Raw genomic sequence first — 18,110 nt, forward strand, 5'->3', positions numbered from 1 at the left:
GAGTCTCATTAAAACCAGTATTGAGTGCGCCTATGGATATGCCAAACTCTGCAGTGTGTAAATACCTCAAGAAAACCTAGATACACAAAAGCAGCAATTTCATATTTGTTGTATTTTTAGTGATACAGAAGACTGTAAAATTTTATCATCGACAACATGTAACACTGAAAACTAAACTCGAACCCACACATCTCAGACACATTGACTGTTTGCTTGCGCAATGGGGAAAATGCCAAACAGAAAAACGCTAATTACTACCAGGGAGGCGTGTACACGTTATTAGAAAACACAAGTGCCCGAGGGAGCAAACACATTACGGTTCTATAACACAAATCGTATCAATATCAATGGTTGCTTCACAACCAACAGTACGAGCCAGTTGACAAACGAGCATGAGCGACTAAAATCACAACGACAGTAATGAAATGCGTCATAAATTACGCCAGCGAGTCAGGCAATACGGCTCCCCATAGGCTAGAAAGGATGTCTTATTGCTAGAATTCTACACATCTCGTTTTAGTATGAAATATCGTATTGCACGAATTTAGAACTGTTCACCAGGTCCATTGAACATGAGCAAGCGTCCTTAATGACTTGGCCAAGGGTCTACTCGGTTACTGAGCCGAAATGATGGAAATAAGAAACGACTGATGAAATAACTGAAAACATCACAAAATCATAACGAAAAGTGACGTAAACAATTAAGCTGGAATACCTACTGCAGTCTTTCATACCTTTGTCTTGTAACGCCGGCTTAAACAGAGAACTTTAGGCTTAAAACTTAAATTTTATATTTTTGTCTATCTTTTCGTTGGTAATTAAGCGATCAAGCGTAGATTTCCATTCAATGAGTACTAAATGTTTTTGCGGAAACATATTTAATTAGTTGTTATTGTAATAGTTCAAATTTTACCACCCTAAAATTTGGCGCCCAAAACAACTTCATAGTGTAATTGGTTTACAATCAATCAAGGTTTTATCAACAAGAGCGTTTTATCGGTTAAATATATTTGTTTGATCCACAAAATCTCTCAGGTCGCTAACCATCAAACCTTTGCAAATATCACCATATTGAGTGAGAGCAAAAAACTCTTAGTCTGGTTCATCTGTGGCTGTCTCTGCCCATTGACAATGATGCTCTCTGCGCATTCTCCAGCGAATATTCTCCGATTGTGAAAGCCGACTTGGACGACGACTCACAGAGCTTTCTCGACCGCTGATACTCAAGTCTGAGAGCACGAAAAATTCTTCTTGACTCATCATGAGGCCGCGTGTCTTTTTCGGCTGCACATTCGCAGACATCAATCGGCCAACACGTGAGAGAATAGAATTGTATTCAGCTGGCAACGAAGTTAACAAATGAACGGCTGAATAAATTGGAACGGTGAACAGAATATAAAGCAAAGCAATCAACGTTAATTAACTTGGGAATGTAAACAAATTCGTTAAAACAAAGAAATCAAAGGAAATTATAACTAACATGACGTGGCGGTGACATGACGCAAACAGCCACAGATCAAACTGGTCGCCAGTGATAGAATAGAACAACATTAATTATCAATAAAAACCAATGAACAAGTTTCTATGATAAGAAATATCGAAACTATCACAACAAAATAGCACAACCATATACGGTGTTTACAAAATCAATTAACTCGTATGTGACAAACAAATACAACTGTTACGTAACTATGCAAACTAATACAGATATAAGTCACTTTTAAGCGACATTTCAACAGTTCTTCGCGTGGCGCATCAGGATATACGAGAACTGAATGTCTAAAAATCTCGAGTTCGATTCCCGACCAGGTCGCGATTGACAAAATATAATCGCGTTGGTCGCTCTTACTTTTGTGTAAAAGAATCGATTTTAAGAACGGTATTTACCGAAGTACAACCAATTTCTTGCTTGAAGATGACTACGTCACACGGAGACGTCACTTTACTTTCGCGAGCGGAGTTCGACAAATTTACCATCGCGCCGACCAAGATCAAGACCAACCCACACTTCCAACTATAAATTAAAAGTTTGAGATTAAATTCCTCTGCAATGTTCAACTTCACACAAACATAACAAGACATAAATAATACCGAGTCATCCAATTGGTCAAGGACTCGTTGAATTTCAGCAATTTCTGATTGGTTCGCAACGCGCTTCCCTTCTGTTGCGTCATCATCAGGGAAGCAATTGAACATAAGCAGCCTAACCTCGATTTTGTTGAAGAAGGATTTTGGAGGAATCTTCGGGATTATGTTGTCACCGATATAAAGCACTCTGATCTAGAGTTAAAATGTTTGTAAAATTAAACTACAACATGGTGTTATAACAAAGACTAATATCCTATTATTTAACTCATACAAGTTAACTGGTTAGTGTTAACTAATTAATAACTAACTAGCATGATGGTAGCTTAGGCCTACAGTAGCCTACTGGACCAACACAAATTCTTCGATTTTGAGAAAAATAGAATGAATTTTAAGCGACCAACTTAAACCACGATCGAGTATTCGTTGCAGAAATAAAACTTGATATTAAAGTCGCAAAAATATTTTTACTTTTGTAAAAATTTGAAATTTGCTTCTGGCCAAACCTTGGTCAGATGCTGCTGATTTTAGCCTAAACTGAACCGATCAAATTTTGCCATTTTTCTCAATAAAACGAACGAATTTTAAGCGGCCAGGTTTACTGCGCATTCCAGATCTATCAGCGATTTAAACAGTAAAACTTGCGCGGGGAAATTACGCCCCGTTGAAACAAATTAAAACAAAATATTTCGACCAACAACAACGCACAGAATCTCAGCAAACCATGTTTGCTTAAAAGCGGGAAAAACTATTATGACGTCACAAGCAAAACACAGGCGCATTGTTACGACACATCGAGTTCGCAAACAAAGTTGAAGACGAACGAAAAAGTAGAAAGTAAAATAAATAAACAAACCTTTCCTGGCATTGCTTGAATTGCCTCAAATAATCGGCCGACATCTTCTGGTTTAGAAAAGCAACTGATCAGATCAAGCGACTTGATGCGTTTCTCAACTTTAGTGAGAATAAACAGGAACGAGTCAATTTGTGATTCTGTCAACTTGATATTGGATAAATCCAGATTTTCTGGGAAGAGTTCCGCTGCATTCGTAGTGAGCTGCTCGTCAGTGCTGCATTCTTGGTGAGCTGCTAACTCTTCTGTGAGTTCCGCTACATACGTGGTGAGCTGTTCGTCATTGATTTGAAGAATTTGTTCATAAACACGCAGCAATTCCAGTACCTCATGTCCTAAACATATATAACTTTCGTTTTCACTTGTTTTACATTTAAATAACTGTAGGCCTATCTGTGACTTGAACCTGGTGTAGGCTAGGCTACAAGTTGGTTACAAGCGAATGTCAAAAACACATTTTATGACTTACTGTGGCGCCCAACACACAAAGTTAACCGTAGATTTAAATTAGCGTCACAGGCATAGGCTATCTATTGTTGCAACTGAACACGATTACGATCGCAGCAACGCTATAGTTCTAATAGCACAGAGCCTAGGCCTAGGGCAAAAAATTAAGGATCTTGATAAAGTGCCCTGTTAACCATGGCTCGTAAAATCGTAAGAAAATCAAAATTTTTTACAGAAAAAATTAAAATGAGAGACCAAATTATGCGTGCTGTTGATTGGTTGAGGTAAACAGTTCGAAATTGGAGCAAGACCAACAAATATAAAACATGACTGTAACATGAAAATGGATAAAGACAAGCTCGGCAACCAGACCTCAAGCAGTGAAAAATCATGACCATGTTTAAATCAGTAAAAAAGATTTTTATACCATATAGCTATAGATTTAAGCTGTAAACTCATTACCAGCATATTTAAAATGACATAGTTCATTACATAACATAGAACTCAAACCAAGTACTGAGTATAGTTTTATCAATTAGGTATAAGTCACACAACTAAATATGTGTGACATTTTTACACATTGGTTCATTCACACATAGAACAACAATTATCTCCACTGTACAAAACACAATCCATCACTTGGCAAATGATATGTCAGTAATGGAACGATGTATTGCAAAAATAATATCGACACATTGAAATAAGCTACTCAGCCAAAAAATCAAATATATTTATACAAAACATGCTAAAAAACGTATTACCTCCATGATATCCGTACTGATACTTCTCCAATATGGGAATGATTTCTCTATGCTGGAAATCTTCTGAAAATCACAAAACAAACATATTTACACCAGAGCTATATGCACATACTAATTTTCGTCCTCAAGTACAAGTACTTAGTTTAAATACGTATGAGTACAACTATCAGACCAAGTGGCATAGGCAACATAGCAACGTTGCATAGCAACTGAGTACTTTATTGTAATACAGTATAAAAATGATTTTTAAGGGTCTAATGACGGAGTTGAAGATTTTTACAAACAGAATGATTTTTAATTCCTACAGTCTTAAACACAGTAGGTGAATACAATGATCGAAAGGTAGCCACGAAAAATAGTTGCATAGATGACCAGTCATAACGGACGGTAGCTTAAGCTTATAAATTCACAAATTTATTTAGGAAAAATGTATGCAATGTATGATAATATGCAATAACACATCAAATATAAAGATTGACAAACGAGTATCATACCAGTTTAAGTATTTTAAAAACAATCAAGTACACCTGAGTACTGGAAAATTAGTACCCGGGCACTTTCGAGTACCACACAAATGGTATTTGAGTCAACTTTACTCAAGTAAAAATGCTCTAGTTTATGTACTAACATATACCTCAAGTGTTGCATATATCAAAACAAATAATACTTTGAATTTCCTTAAAATTTAGGCTAGAAACTAATAACCAATAGATGCATACCAAAGGTTTAAAAAAGACGGAATGTCACTGATCTTGATATATTTGCCATTTTGCCGTGACCTCACCATGAACCTACACACGGTTACTCTTTTCTGTTTCTTCCCCTTTCTGCTCTTGCACAATAGACATAAATTTGCCCAGAGCAGTGAGCTCTGTCATGTCCTAGGTTGATGTATAGAAGCATGATCAAAACTGATAAAAAAATAGAATTACAAGAAATATTGTTTTGTTTTAGAGCAGAAAGAAAAAAACCTGTATGACGAGGTCAGCGTTGCAATAGCAAGCTGAGATCAGTTTATGGTGAAACCTACCTTGAGAGGTTGCCTGTCCCCATGCAACATGGAGGATTTCGTGCATGTTTGCTGACACCACTTGGTGCTGTTTGTAACACACATGTCTAAAACATAGCTGCCACATAAGTAAAATAAAATATGCTGCTCATACCACCAATGTCCTACATCATGCATTCTGCTGTACAATATGCATATTCCATACCAATATGCATACATCTAAGTTTTTAAAAAGGACGAATTACCATTGATCTTGTTATATATGCTATTTTGCCTCGCCTCGTCATGAATCTGCACATGATCACTCTTTTCTTTTTCTGCTCTCTTTCAATCTTTTTCTGAAACCAAAAATGAAAGTAGAAACCAAACTGGAAGGTACGCTTGTAAAAACGAACGATTGCATGGGGCCTAAATATGCCGACCTCACATGAGATACCCAGTGTCAGGTTTAGGGCCTAAAACTGAGCAACGTGGGCCTGAACCTACCACACAAAAATATTCATTCAAAGTAGCACATCTGCACAAATACATTATAAGCAAAGAAAACTAACACTCTCGACCGCCTACTTTATTCCTTTTTCTGTGTTTGCTCAAATAACCAATTGCTACTAAACTTTCACTCATTCACTACGGTAGGCTTCTAGATGGGTGTCATGTTTTAAGCTTACTAACTCTTGCATCTCAAGATATTACCTACTTATTTGTTCATAATCCGGTGTCTATGAAGCATTAATCATTCGTATTCCAGCTGTACACAACACAATGAAAAACCATTGGTGGACCCGGTGGCTGTTGCGCTGTACCCAGGTTCAAGAGCACTGGTATAGTCATATATCACGACATTATTTCAAAACTTTGTATATCTATTTGAACATCCAGTCTGTATGCAGTCATCAACTGTGTTTAATATAAATAATCTCTTGACATGATGTAAGTATAATTCAACTAAACTATAGCACCTGAACCAAATTGTTGGGGTGTTCGTGATAATTTTTGATACTTTTTTTGTTTAGATGAATCCATTTTTGAAATTGATGAAAATGGGATGTCGACTTCTTTGGGGGGAGATAATTTCTGCAAAATATAATAATATCTAAAAGGAACCAGCAAAGTTCTAAGCAAAAATATAACATAAATATTAATCATAACTTTTACCATCTCAGTATAAAATGCTACCTGGAATCTTCTACATATAATGGAGTATTAACTTAAAACTTTCAATCGTATGCTCAAAATTCCTCAGAGAAGTGTCAAACTAGTAAAACCGGCTCAAAATTCAATATTAATTCATTCAAAATTCGTTTAAATTTACTGGTCTAGTCAGCTTTAAAATAACAAGCTTTGACTGCATTATTTATTATAATAACTAGGCTATCTTTTGCTGTTGATTTTGTTGTAAACTAAGAATAAAACTTTGTTGTAATTGTAGAAATAATTGCTGTTTAAATGAAACCATTTTTGAAAGTGTGAATGGAATATTACTATACTTTTCAGAGTCTGAGGATTTCAGTACAAACAACTAAAAATCCCTTGGGTCAGCCAAATTAAATCATTGAACCTCTAAGTAAATATTGTTATCCGGAACCCTAACTCGAAATTTTTGGTTACTCAAAATAATTCGACTTGCCCCAGCAAATGGCAAAATAAGCTGAAAAGATTTAATTTTAACTTTAAGGTAACAAGCTTCTGCTGCATTCTTTGCTTAATTGGGTATGTTTATTACGTCCACATTTAACATTTCAAAAAATTCTTACCACATGAAATTTACTTACCATTTCTTTGGTCTTTAACTCAGTGGTTTCTCGGCTACTTAACATAATCACAAACTTGCCATGTTCTAAAACAAACAAACAGTTATGATTGCCTCATTTTTGAGCTGCAACATGATCTAAATTTCATAAACATAAACCTATTTAAGATCAAAGTAAAATCAGCAGTGTTCTTAAAATTTGTCTTATTTGTAAAATGAAACACAAAACCACCACAAACTTTTTCACCTTTTTCCACAACTAATTTCTTCGTTTCTGAAGCAGACAAATGAGTGACAACTTTTGACTCATCTCTTAGGGTTGAAGATGAACTTAAGATGATCTACAGCAGGAAAACTTGTATTTATAAGAACAAAATGCTTTATTTTAAAAATTTCATGATTGAAATGTCATTATGAAAATAAAAAATACTTGACATAAAAACAACTTGTTACTTAATGATAAACTTCTTAAAACAAACATTTCGTTCATGTGTTGCTTAGCAACAATTTCTGATACAAAATATTTTATAAATTTGCAACCAAAAGCATGCACAGTGCAAAAAAATCTAAAATGAAGTTAAACTTTAGAGTGCCAACACATTTATCGTGTTTTATTTCATTATATACTGCTTCTAATTTAAAAAAAGAGCGTTGCTATCGAGATTGCTCTTAATAAAAGGAGCCCCCTTGTGTCCAACTTTGGATGTAATACAGCACAAAAATATCATTTATAAAACAAAATAATATCAACGATCAACGTAGAATTAAGCTGAATGGTTAAAGCTTCTGCCGATAAAAATGCTACGCTTGAATGACTTTGCTTATTTATAATAAAATTGTTACTGGATAAACATGAATCAACTTGTCATACCTCAGTTTCATTTTGCTGAAAGTGACGATCTTTCAGAGATTCAACTTCTTTTCTGATCTCATCAAATTCCTCTTCACTTGCACGGATAACTTTGTAGGAAGTCAGTTCAACTGTGAGATTATCTCCAGCCTTTTGCCAGTGATTGTCTATCAAATCTTGCTTAATCTTTCCAGACGAATATGCCTGCAGTAAGTTGGCTTCTGCTTCAGATCCTTTCGTTACTACCTCTACCAAGAGACTGCCCTGGCCATATTTGGTCACAAAAATGCTGGCAGCAGCACCACCAGCAGCGCCGGCAGCAAATGGAACAAATGCACTGGCCAGCTTTTCACGAGCAACTGGATCACGCAAACTGGCCATCACTGCAATTGTAGCTCCACCGACTAAAGTAATGGCTGAAATGCCTTTGATAGTAAAACCAAAAGCTTTAATTTCAGTCTGTCTGATAGTTTCGTGCCAGCCACCAGTTTCCCGATCTTGGTGATGTCTTTGGCGGGGAGGCTCAGGTTGGGCTGCACCTTTGTATATGTGCCGAGTATTAAAAATAAAACATAATATACGTGTTTATATAAATTTATGTAAAAAGAAACAAAGAAAGATGCATATAAAATTTGTTGCCATACTTTGCATTCTGTAGCTTAAACTGTTGAGCCACTATAACAAAAAGTTAAACAGTCTTTAGAGGAATGGTTCTACAACAGCAATTGTCAAACTTTTGGACCTCACAAACTTGTCTAAAAAATGTCGTTGACCACCATCATTGACTATTTGAAAAAAACTTGTAAAATAATCATTTCAGTCTTTCATACATCATAATTAAATAGTTACTTTATTCAAGTATTAATTATGTTTGACTACCACACACACACACTTTGCACAGGAGCAATAATAGGACCTGGTTGTTCTGCGATAGTTTGAGGAGTTCCATGTATAGTTGGCTCTGAGAATGAATAGACAAACACAAATATTAGCATAAAAGCACAACATAATCACCACATATATACAACACTAAGGGGCAAATGTAGAGCTGGGCAAGAGCTGTTTTAAAAAGAGCGTCACTCATGCTGTGGTGAGCACTGATTCACCGTGTGTACCACGCAATCTTAATCTCATTTTACAAACACCAGGTGGTTAACTGTAATTTGCTGCTCATTATTGTTAGATTAAGATATGATTTAGATATTGCTAGATTAGATTTCCATGTGTTGTGCTGATTGCAAACGTGAATATTAGCCAACCATTAGCTTAGTTAAAGTCATGCAACTACCATGAAATATTCTAGAAACAATTCAGAGGAAAAGTCTAATGCAAATACGTAATAACTCCTCGAGAATAAATTGAAGTAAGTTTGGTGAGACCAGGGCTTTTTGATGCTTGCTTTATTCCTATTCTGACATGCTATTTAGTGTGTGCATAGAATCATGTACTTATTTTAAATAACTGTGTTAAAGCAGTATTAAAGTTACTATAATTAAATAGTTACTTTATTCAAGTATTAATTATGTTTGACTACACACACACACACACACCTTGCACAGGAGCCTGACTAGGACCTGGTTGTTCTGCGATATTTTGTGGAGTTCTCTGTATTGTTGGTTCTGAAAATTAATAGACAAACACAGTTATTAGCATAAAAGCATAACATAATCACCAGATATAGACAACACCTAAGGGCAAAGATTCAACTTGTGTACAATGGAATCTTAAATGCGCTTTGTCAACACCGTAACTGTGATTTGTTGTGCATTATTGCTCATTATTGCAGATTATAGTGCGATGTGCTGATAAATAATTATATATTAGACAATCATTAGCTTAGTTAAAGTCATGCTACTACCACGAAATATTCTAGAATCAATTCAAAAGAAAAGGCTAACGCAATTACGCAATAACTCCTCGAGAATAAATTATCAAGTTTAGTGATACTCAATCTTTTTAATGCTTGCTTTATTCCTATTCTGACATGCTATTTAGCAGGGATGGGCCGATACGAACCCCAACCCGAAGAGATTCGCTGAATATCGCCTTTATGGAAGATTCGGGCGAACACGAATACCAACAATGGCAAACCCGAATACAATATTACTTTACTGACTTTCGTAAAAAATGATTATCTACTTTCCCGACAATGCTAAACTAGAGTCAGCAGTACTTACAATGAAGGTCGTTTTCCTAACGATTTTGCTTTTTCGATCGTTTTTTAAACACTATTTTATGAAAGAAAACAATTTGTTTATTGATGACGTCATTTTAGAAGCAAGACTTGACAACTTTTGGAGGAAATTTTATTGTTTGGTTCTAATACGAATAGATTCGGGATTTGTTCGTTTCGACCTTCATAATATTCGTGTTCGCAATAACCCGAATAATCTTCCTCGCGGCACATCCCTACTATTTAGTGAGTGTCATTCACTGAAGTTCGGTGATGTCATGTGCCATTTACAAGGCATAACATGTTGCTGAATATAATATGTTACTCAAATACTATTGTTGTGATATGTTATTAGCTATTAATCATGAGGGCAATACTAACATGCTGACATTAGTACCGTATTTTACGGACCATAAGGCGCACTGTAAATAAATTGCTTTGATTAGTTTTTTGTTCATACATAAGGCGCATCATGCTATAAGGTGCACGATAAAAGTTTACTTGTTACGTAATAAATGTAAGCAAGTCACAATAGTACAATGAGCAAAAGAAAAAATGAGCCTAGTGAATATCACAGTTGCTAGTTGCTTTTACCGTAGTTTATTGTGTAAGACGGTGGTTTATTTATATAATAATAGTATCGGTACTGGTTTTGAGTGTAGGCAATAAAGCACTACAGTATTTGATCCATACATTAGGCGCACGATCAATTTATGAAGAAAAAAAAGGATTTAAATTGCGCCTTATGGTCCATAAAATACGGTATGATAATTAATTGATCATTCTTTAAATCTTATTTAAATATAAATAACAACCGTCTGAAAAGGTTTTACTAATGGTTAGTCAATATATCTACGTTGCTACAATGCTCTTGTTCGTCGATGTAAAGAAAAGCATTGCTTGTGGTTTTGCTCTTCTATAAGTGAATCAAATTATTACACATGGTTAACACTAGAAGGACGGGGCGCGTCAATTGACGCATTTTCAACCTAAGTGAATCTATAACTTTTAAGTGGTGCATCGCACAACCGTGATATTTCCTGACTTTTCCTACATTAGTGTTAGGTAACTAACCCATGAATATGAAGTTTTTATTTTACCGGTAGAGATAATTAACGTGGTCACTACCTAGAAGGACGGGGTGCGTCAATTGACGCATTGTTACTTCACACTACAAAAACCAGTTCTCGCAATAGAGAGCATTGTTTTCTTTCTGCTAATAATTACAGGTTTATCGAATTAGGTCACAGCTGCCAGCACAGGGGTGTAACAAACGTGTTGACAAACTATGCAAGTGGAATTTTCCGCAAAACAGAGTAGTTTCGTCACAAGCGCAGCCTAATATCGGAATTTTTGAAGTTTATCGAAGCGTAAGTGTAGTAAGAGTTTCTTAGTTGGATAAATTAGATGAATTAGATAAATTCGTCGGGTCGGTGGTTGCTCGTGGCGTGACAGGAGGGTGTAATTTCCCTGTGAAGAGTTTGTGGGGGAATTCGTGGGGATGTCCGATGTTTTCCCAAACCATGGCAAGAGACAGGTTTCTGGAGCTCATACGATTCCTTCGCTTCGATCTGAAGACGGAAAGGCGTAGGAATGTATTGCATGATAAATTTGCACTCGCTTCACAACTTTGGAACAGTTTTATATCAATCTGCCAAAAAGCACTCATTCCACAGTGGAAGATAACTGTGGATGAGCAACTATTGCCGTGTAAGGCACGCTGCAAGTTCATCCAATATATGGCCAATAAACCAGACAAGTTTGGTCTAAAGTTCTGGCTGGCAGTTGACGTCGAAAACAAATATTTATTCAACGGTTTTCCTTACGTTGGAAAAGATGACGCAAGGAGCCCCCAAGGGAGTGTGCCCACCAACGTTGTACTGAAACTCATGGCTCCGCTTTTTCAAGGAGGTTACAACGTCACTTGCGATAATTTTTTCACCTCAATTGACCTGGCGTTGCGACTTGCGGAAAAGAAGTGCAGCCTCGTAGGGACAATGCGCCAGAACAGGAGAGAAGTCCCGAAAGAGTGCAAGAAGAAAAAGGAGTTACGTGAAACAGAAGTGTTTAGGCACGACGGCTTGTATTTTCAATGCGATTGCTTTTGTTAATTAAAATGGACATAGCGGAAATGCGATTTAAGTAGTTTTTTCGGAGCAACAGCACAGTTTTCTCAACAAAAAACGTTAGATTTGCGCCGTTTTGACCTTTTGCATCAATTGACGCACTCCGTCCTTCTAGGTATACGAAAATTGCCGTCCTTTTAGTGTTAACAACTTGGTTCACCTGTGTGAGTCTCTCTGTCATCTTTAGCCTCAAAGTAGTCATTTTTATTTACTACATAGAATCATTTGTTAAAGGAGCATAAAAACTTAAATTTACTTTAATCCAACCATTTTTTGCATTCACAGCATTATTTGTACAGAAAAGAGCGACGAGCGGATAAATCTTTAAAAAGTGGGCCTGTGGTTTCGTTTCTAATTTGAAGAGTTTTGCTCTCAAGATTACTCCACAAAAAAGCTCTCTCAATTTTGAGCACTCTTGTGCCCAGCTCTGACTAATGGGTGTTACTTGCTATAGCAAATTTTCAGTGAAAGAATATGATATTAATTGGGATTGTGCACTTTCATAAAATTAATGGCTACATACATCAAGCCAAGTAAATGACTGACTTCTATAATTAATTTGTTACTCTTATAACCAACGATTTAGTAATGCCATTATAACTATGTTTGATTAAGTACTACTAAATAAAACACACACCTTGCTCAGCAGTATTGCTAGGATCTGGTTGTTCTGCGATATTTTGAGGAGTTCTTTGTATTGTTGGTTCTGGGAGTGAATAGAGAAAAACATATATTAGCATAACATAACCATGTCAGCAGTCTCCACATAACCACCAAAAAGATATAACGCTAAAGAGAGTCAGTTGTTAATGAAAATAAACAATTAACAAAATAATAATTATGATAGTGAACAGCGTAATTTTGATCGCAAAAAAAACACTGAAATTTTGACCATAAAAAGTATTTTTGTTTCCATTCAACAACACAACTTGAAAATTAGGAGCTAACCATCAGCAAGCAGCTAGTGACAACTACCTAAAGGCTAAACAAGTTCTGTAAAACTCCCAGCTATATATTATATTACTCTGAAATAATAAGCACCATCACATTGGCAAATATTTTTCTGGATTTTTCCAGCACCACCATTAACATTCCAGCAAAAATATTATTTTATTGCAACCAATCCCAGATTACTCTTAAATTACATGTAGCTCACCTCCTGGTTGACCAACATTTCCATAGATTTCTCCACCAGGATTATGAACATCACCACCAACATTTTCAAAGTTCATGTTGCGCCTGTTGTCTTGATTCTGAGTGTGCTGTACGAATTGTGGTGCATAAGTTAGGTGGAAAGTTCCTGCAGCTACTGCAATGAATAAAGACAAATTTAGAACTTAAGATATATACATGCAACAGAATGTCCGATAACATATATTTTCATGCTTAAGTGGTCTGGTAAAGTCTCTAGGTTCACACTTATGCAATACCCACGAGTGACTTGTCTTGTTATATTCCAGTGCCAACTGAAATTTCCATTTTTTGCTCTCAACATTTGTTATTTTTGCATTTTTATTGTGTGCGTAAGAATCAAAATACATCTATCGGTTTAATTGATGGAAAAGAACACCGTGACGTTACATCTTGACTCACCACCAGATGATGCAAGTTCTCTTACAATCTGAGCAACTTCTTCCCTAGCAAGAGCAAGTTGTTGACTTCCTTCATACTCAGTTATTGCCACAGGTTGACTTCCTTCATCTTGAAGATCCATCTCTTGCAATCTTCCTTCAACTTTATGTTTTTAAGAAAATTAATTTTGAAAGTTAGTTTTTTAATTAATTGATTAATTTTTTAAAAGAATTAATTGTTTAATCAGCTACTTTCTGTAACAGTGTTTGGAGGTGGTTGTTTATGTAATTGCCTGTTGTTGGCAACTTAGCGAGCTACCGTATATACTCAAGTATAGGTCGAGATTTTTGCAACTGATTTTCACCTCAAAAAGCAGGGGTTGACCTATGCAAGGAACAGGCCAAAGTAAAACCTCCAAGTCCAGCCGACAGCACGGTGACTGACGCATACATGAATTTGAACCGTGAACTTATTGCGCTTACTGGCCATTTCGTATAAATAACTTTACAACAACTCGCAAGCCTGCAGCTTGCACGAGATAAATATCACGTGACGCTTGCACGCATGAGACGAATATGGCTAGCGTCACACGAGTTCTTTGTAGGCTTGTCCTAAAGAAGGGCTGCTGAAGTTTACAATTATGCAGTCGCTGCACAATACTGGCAAGCTAGGCTGAAAAGTTCACTTAGTGGTGAACTCTCACCTATCCTTGAAATTTTCTTACAGTATGTCGATGCCAATACTTACATGAACCACCAAATCGACTTATACATGAGAGAATAAATAAAAAATCTCTGATTTTCAGTGAAAAAGTAGGCGTTGACCTCTACTCAAGTATATACGGTAAGCAGATTATTTCATGTGTGATATCAAAATATAACATGCTATTACGTGCAATAACTCATATATCTTTGTATAATGAAAGAGAGGGAAGCTTGAATAAAAAGCTTGCCAAATATCAGCAGAATATGTACCTCCATTAAAAGTTGTTTTGACAAGTATTTTATGAGACAATCAAAAATAGGGAAAAAAATGAAGTCTTCGCACAAATTATATAAAAACCCACAAACACAGGTCAGCAGCGATTTAAAAGTTTTAAAACTTAAAAGCAACAAGGAAACAAACGTATCTGCAAATTAAAATTTTTCACTTTGTAATTTGATGTCATTGAGTACAGAACATTTATACAATGCAAACAAACTTGCAACAATACAACACATTACCCAGTAGCTAATTACCATGGCGATGTTGTTCTTCTTGAGCTGCATCTATTGGTTGCGATTGGTCAACATTCTCATGAGAAGGATTACGGGTAAGTTGAAAATCTCCTTGTTCTTCTTCTTGGTCCATTCTCTCATATTCCAAGGATTTTCGTAAAATGAACTTCAACCAAGATACTACACATTTGGCAAATATCTTTACATCTGTAACATGTTGGTGGTTGATCAGTTTATCACGAACGTTAAAACTTATATTATGCAGGGTGCACTCAAGATCTTGCCAAAAAAAGGCCAAAAAATGCAGTCTGGTTTGAAAATCTTCGGCGTAACTCAAGTCCATAATGGAAAATGTGACAGCTGCACACATGAGGTTTATCAATGTGCACCACCAAATTTTTCTCTTCACGCCGATTTATAATGTGGTATAATGAAAAGATGGTTGTTTGAACGCTGACATATAATAGATAAACAAACAAAATTGAGGCTTCGATAAACGCCAAATTTTCGATTTTGCACACACGATTTCTCGATGAAAACTTTCATACTTTCCAGTCAAGATTCACGTAGAATGCAATGTGGTCTGTAGACGGCTGATTTGTAATGCTTGGATGATACTAAACGTTTTTTGCACATTTTATTTGTTTTAATCCCTGCTACAATTATGTCTTTAAATTGTGTTTTGTGCAAAGTATGTTTGTCAAAAACTTGCCCATAGTTAGGTTGCAATCTTGCAAATCTTGCCCGAGGTTAGTCTAGGCCAGCAGTTCTTAATCTTTTTTCAACTGCTTTCCAATTTATGACAACTACTAAACCCAACTTCCCCCCCTTGGGGTGATTGGGCAGTGGCTACATTGCAAAATGGGTATCAAACAATAAGTAACGTATAATCTGTGTTTATTCACACCAAAACCTTTTTTTGTGTAAAAAAGATAAAGTGTTAATTATTTCCTCCCGGTTAAGAACCGCTGGCCTGGGCCTATAATCTCTTTTAAATACGCATAGGCGGGCAGTACCGCGATAACATAATACCGAATTACTGTACCGCAGTACTTTTTCAAAAAAGTACCGAATCTATGTATCAAATGTGTTAATGTTAACATGTTAATTAATCCTTAACACCAATTGTAGAATCTGTTGATCGTTTTTAATCTTGAAATATCAAGTAAAATTGCGAAAGAGTAACGTCTCATATGTTTTGACCTGGATTAAACGTTACCGCGGCAAATATTGCATTTGCTGCAGCATTTTTTTTTACGAAAACTACCGGTACCGACTGCGCACCTCTGTAAATACGTACATTTTTAAACTGTAACATCCACGATACCGTAATTAGCGCAAGGCCGCAAATCATATTTTAGAAATAAACGTTGTGACGATTACGTCACGACTCACGAGTTGTTTTGAGATGTTTGGAATTTAATCTGGGATCTTGTAATTCAGTGTTTACCAGACTTGAGTTTTCCTTAATGACGTCAGATAATTTCCTCGCTTGAACTGGTGTGTCACATATAAATACTGATGTAATGTTTTCAATCGTTCCTTTTCGTGTGATCGATTTCACTGGTTACTACAGCGCTATGTAACATTCAGTAAGCTTTGCCCGAAGGTGAAAACCTTTGTGTTATAATAAATAAAATGGGAACTTTATAATTTAGTAATTTGTATAGACAGAATCAAGCAACTAACAGCATAGTCACGCAAATTTGAGAAATGAGAACTCATCCATCGAAGCAGAAGTAAAACAAGTTATCAACCAACTATCATCCTCGCTCATATTCTAACAACTACCGCCAGCATACGCGGTCTTTATGACAGATATGTTCCTTGTGTAATACTTCACACAAGTAGTGCACAAGCGAATTATTTCTTTGTCATAACGTTATTAAAGCTAAGTGAATCACTTTAAGCCAAGTCGTTTTAAGTTGAACAGTAAGAGCTCTTGTATCTTCAAAAGTTTAAAAGCGACCACAATTATTTTCGATTATTAGGGTTAGGGTTAGGGTTAGGGTTAGGGTTAGGGTTAGGGTTAGGGAAACATGTTCAAATTGCTGAACTAAAATTGTTATATCAAAATTAAAACATGTCGTGAAGAAACAGGTCGCGCATAAAGGGGACAAATTAAAAGCTGAGGTCGCCAAAACGATTGGTAAGCCTCAAATATCTTGACTGCAGTTAAACAACCATTGCAGCATTACTGATAATGTTGCCGCTCTTTGACTACTTGTTTCGCATACAACCAAGTTAAATTTCCCTGACGCCTAGAAATCGATAAATAGGCCTAGCGCAGGTAAAACAGACCCAGCGGCAAGGACAAAGTAGACTATATTGCAGGAAAAGCATTTTAAAGAAAAGTAAAATGTATGGCTAAGACAGAAACAAAAAATAACCAAATAAGGTTACCTGGCATAGTCAACTATATCACTCACGCAGAACAAAACCCAACCTTGTATATCATGCGGTTGCAATCTTTGCCATATTCCAAGTCCAATCTAACACTAACAAAAAAAGAATAAATATACTTGTATTACTGTGCAAGAGTAGTTCAAATGTTTGGAAATTGTTGGTTTGAATAAAATTACATCAAAATCACAAAATTTGCAGGGATTTGCATTCGTTTCCAAACAGGTGTCTGGCCAAATTTGTTCCCGCTACAAAATATAACTCAGGGTAAGTTTGTAGTGGACGTTAAAAAAATCCGTCTTCTCGTTAGTTGATAACATTATTATTATTGCTATTATTATTATTAACATTGCATAACATTATTGCTGATATCCGCAGTAAAGTAACACATGAACTAAGCACCATAAAGTCACAACCAAAGTTATAATTTTCTAAATTAGAAATCTTCACCACATATTGATGTTTCCTTTGTAGTATTATTCTTACAAGACACAAAACTGATTGTTATACGCTCGCATAAAAACGCCTTGTTTGAAAAGATTAGCCTACATTACATCTTACATTTTTGCAACTGATTCATCTGCTTAATATTTTTCCTATAGAGCGACTTAAGTTCCTAGTGTCACACAGAAATTTTCATTTGTTTATTTGATTTCTTATTTTGCTCGAATTCATGACCAAGCTTTGTTCGTACCTGGCTATAGAGTACTGTATTCCGACGGCAGCGACATTAGGAATTGAACCAGGAACAAACCAAACCTGGTTTTTCCAAACCAGGCGTTAGAAGGATATATACTTCATCTACTTTTATACAACACAAAGGTTAATGAGCTAAATGTAATTGCTAAATCGTCAAATTGATTT

General features: G+C 35.9%; 1 protein-coding gene across 7 annotated transcripts; it reads right to left on the minus strand.

Annotated features, from left to right (window-relative positions):
• Positions 1–1,317: 1,317 nt before the first annotated feature.
• LOC143470249 (uncharacterized) lies at positions 1,318–17,820 on the minus strand. 7 transcript variants are annotated; one of them, XM_076968258.1, is made up of 16 exons: positions 17,697–17,788; positions 17,247–17,341; positions 14,865–15,050; positions 13,648–13,788; positions 13,211–13,363; positions 12,692–12,760; positions 9,306–9,374; positions 8,648–8,716; positions 7,777–8,294; positions 7,153–7,246; positions 6,928–6,992; positions 6,115–6,229; positions 4,147–4,209; positions 2,942–3,273; positions 2,092–2,280; positions 1,318–2,014 (listed from the first exon to the last, which is right to left on the minus strand). In XM_076968258.1, the coding sequence occupies exons 2-16, from the start codon at positions 17,251–17,253 to the stop codon at positions 1,943–1,945; spliced, it is 2,142 nt and encodes a 713-aa protein (XP_076824373.1). In that variant the 5' UTR covers positions 17,254–17,341; positions 17,697–17,788; the 3' UTR covers positions 1,318–1,942. The 7 variants fall into 7 exon arrangements, 5 of the variants coding, with proteins under 5 accessions (XP_076824373.1, XP_076824374.1, XP_076824375.1 ...); XM_076968259.1 differs by having other exon boundaries at positions 13,211–13,360; positions 17,247–17,820; XM_076968260.1 differs by having other exon boundaries at positions 8,672–8,716; positions 17,247–17,820.
• Positions 17,821–18,110: the final 290 nt, after the last annotated feature.

This window comes from Clavelina lepadiformis, chromosome 9 (genome assembly GCF_947623445.1).
Source record: "Clavelina lepadiformis chromosome 9, kaClaLepa1.1, whole genome shotgun sequence".
NCBI lineage: Eukaryota > Metazoa > Chordata > Ascidiacea > Aplousobranchia > Clavelinidae > Clavelina > Clavelina lepadiformis.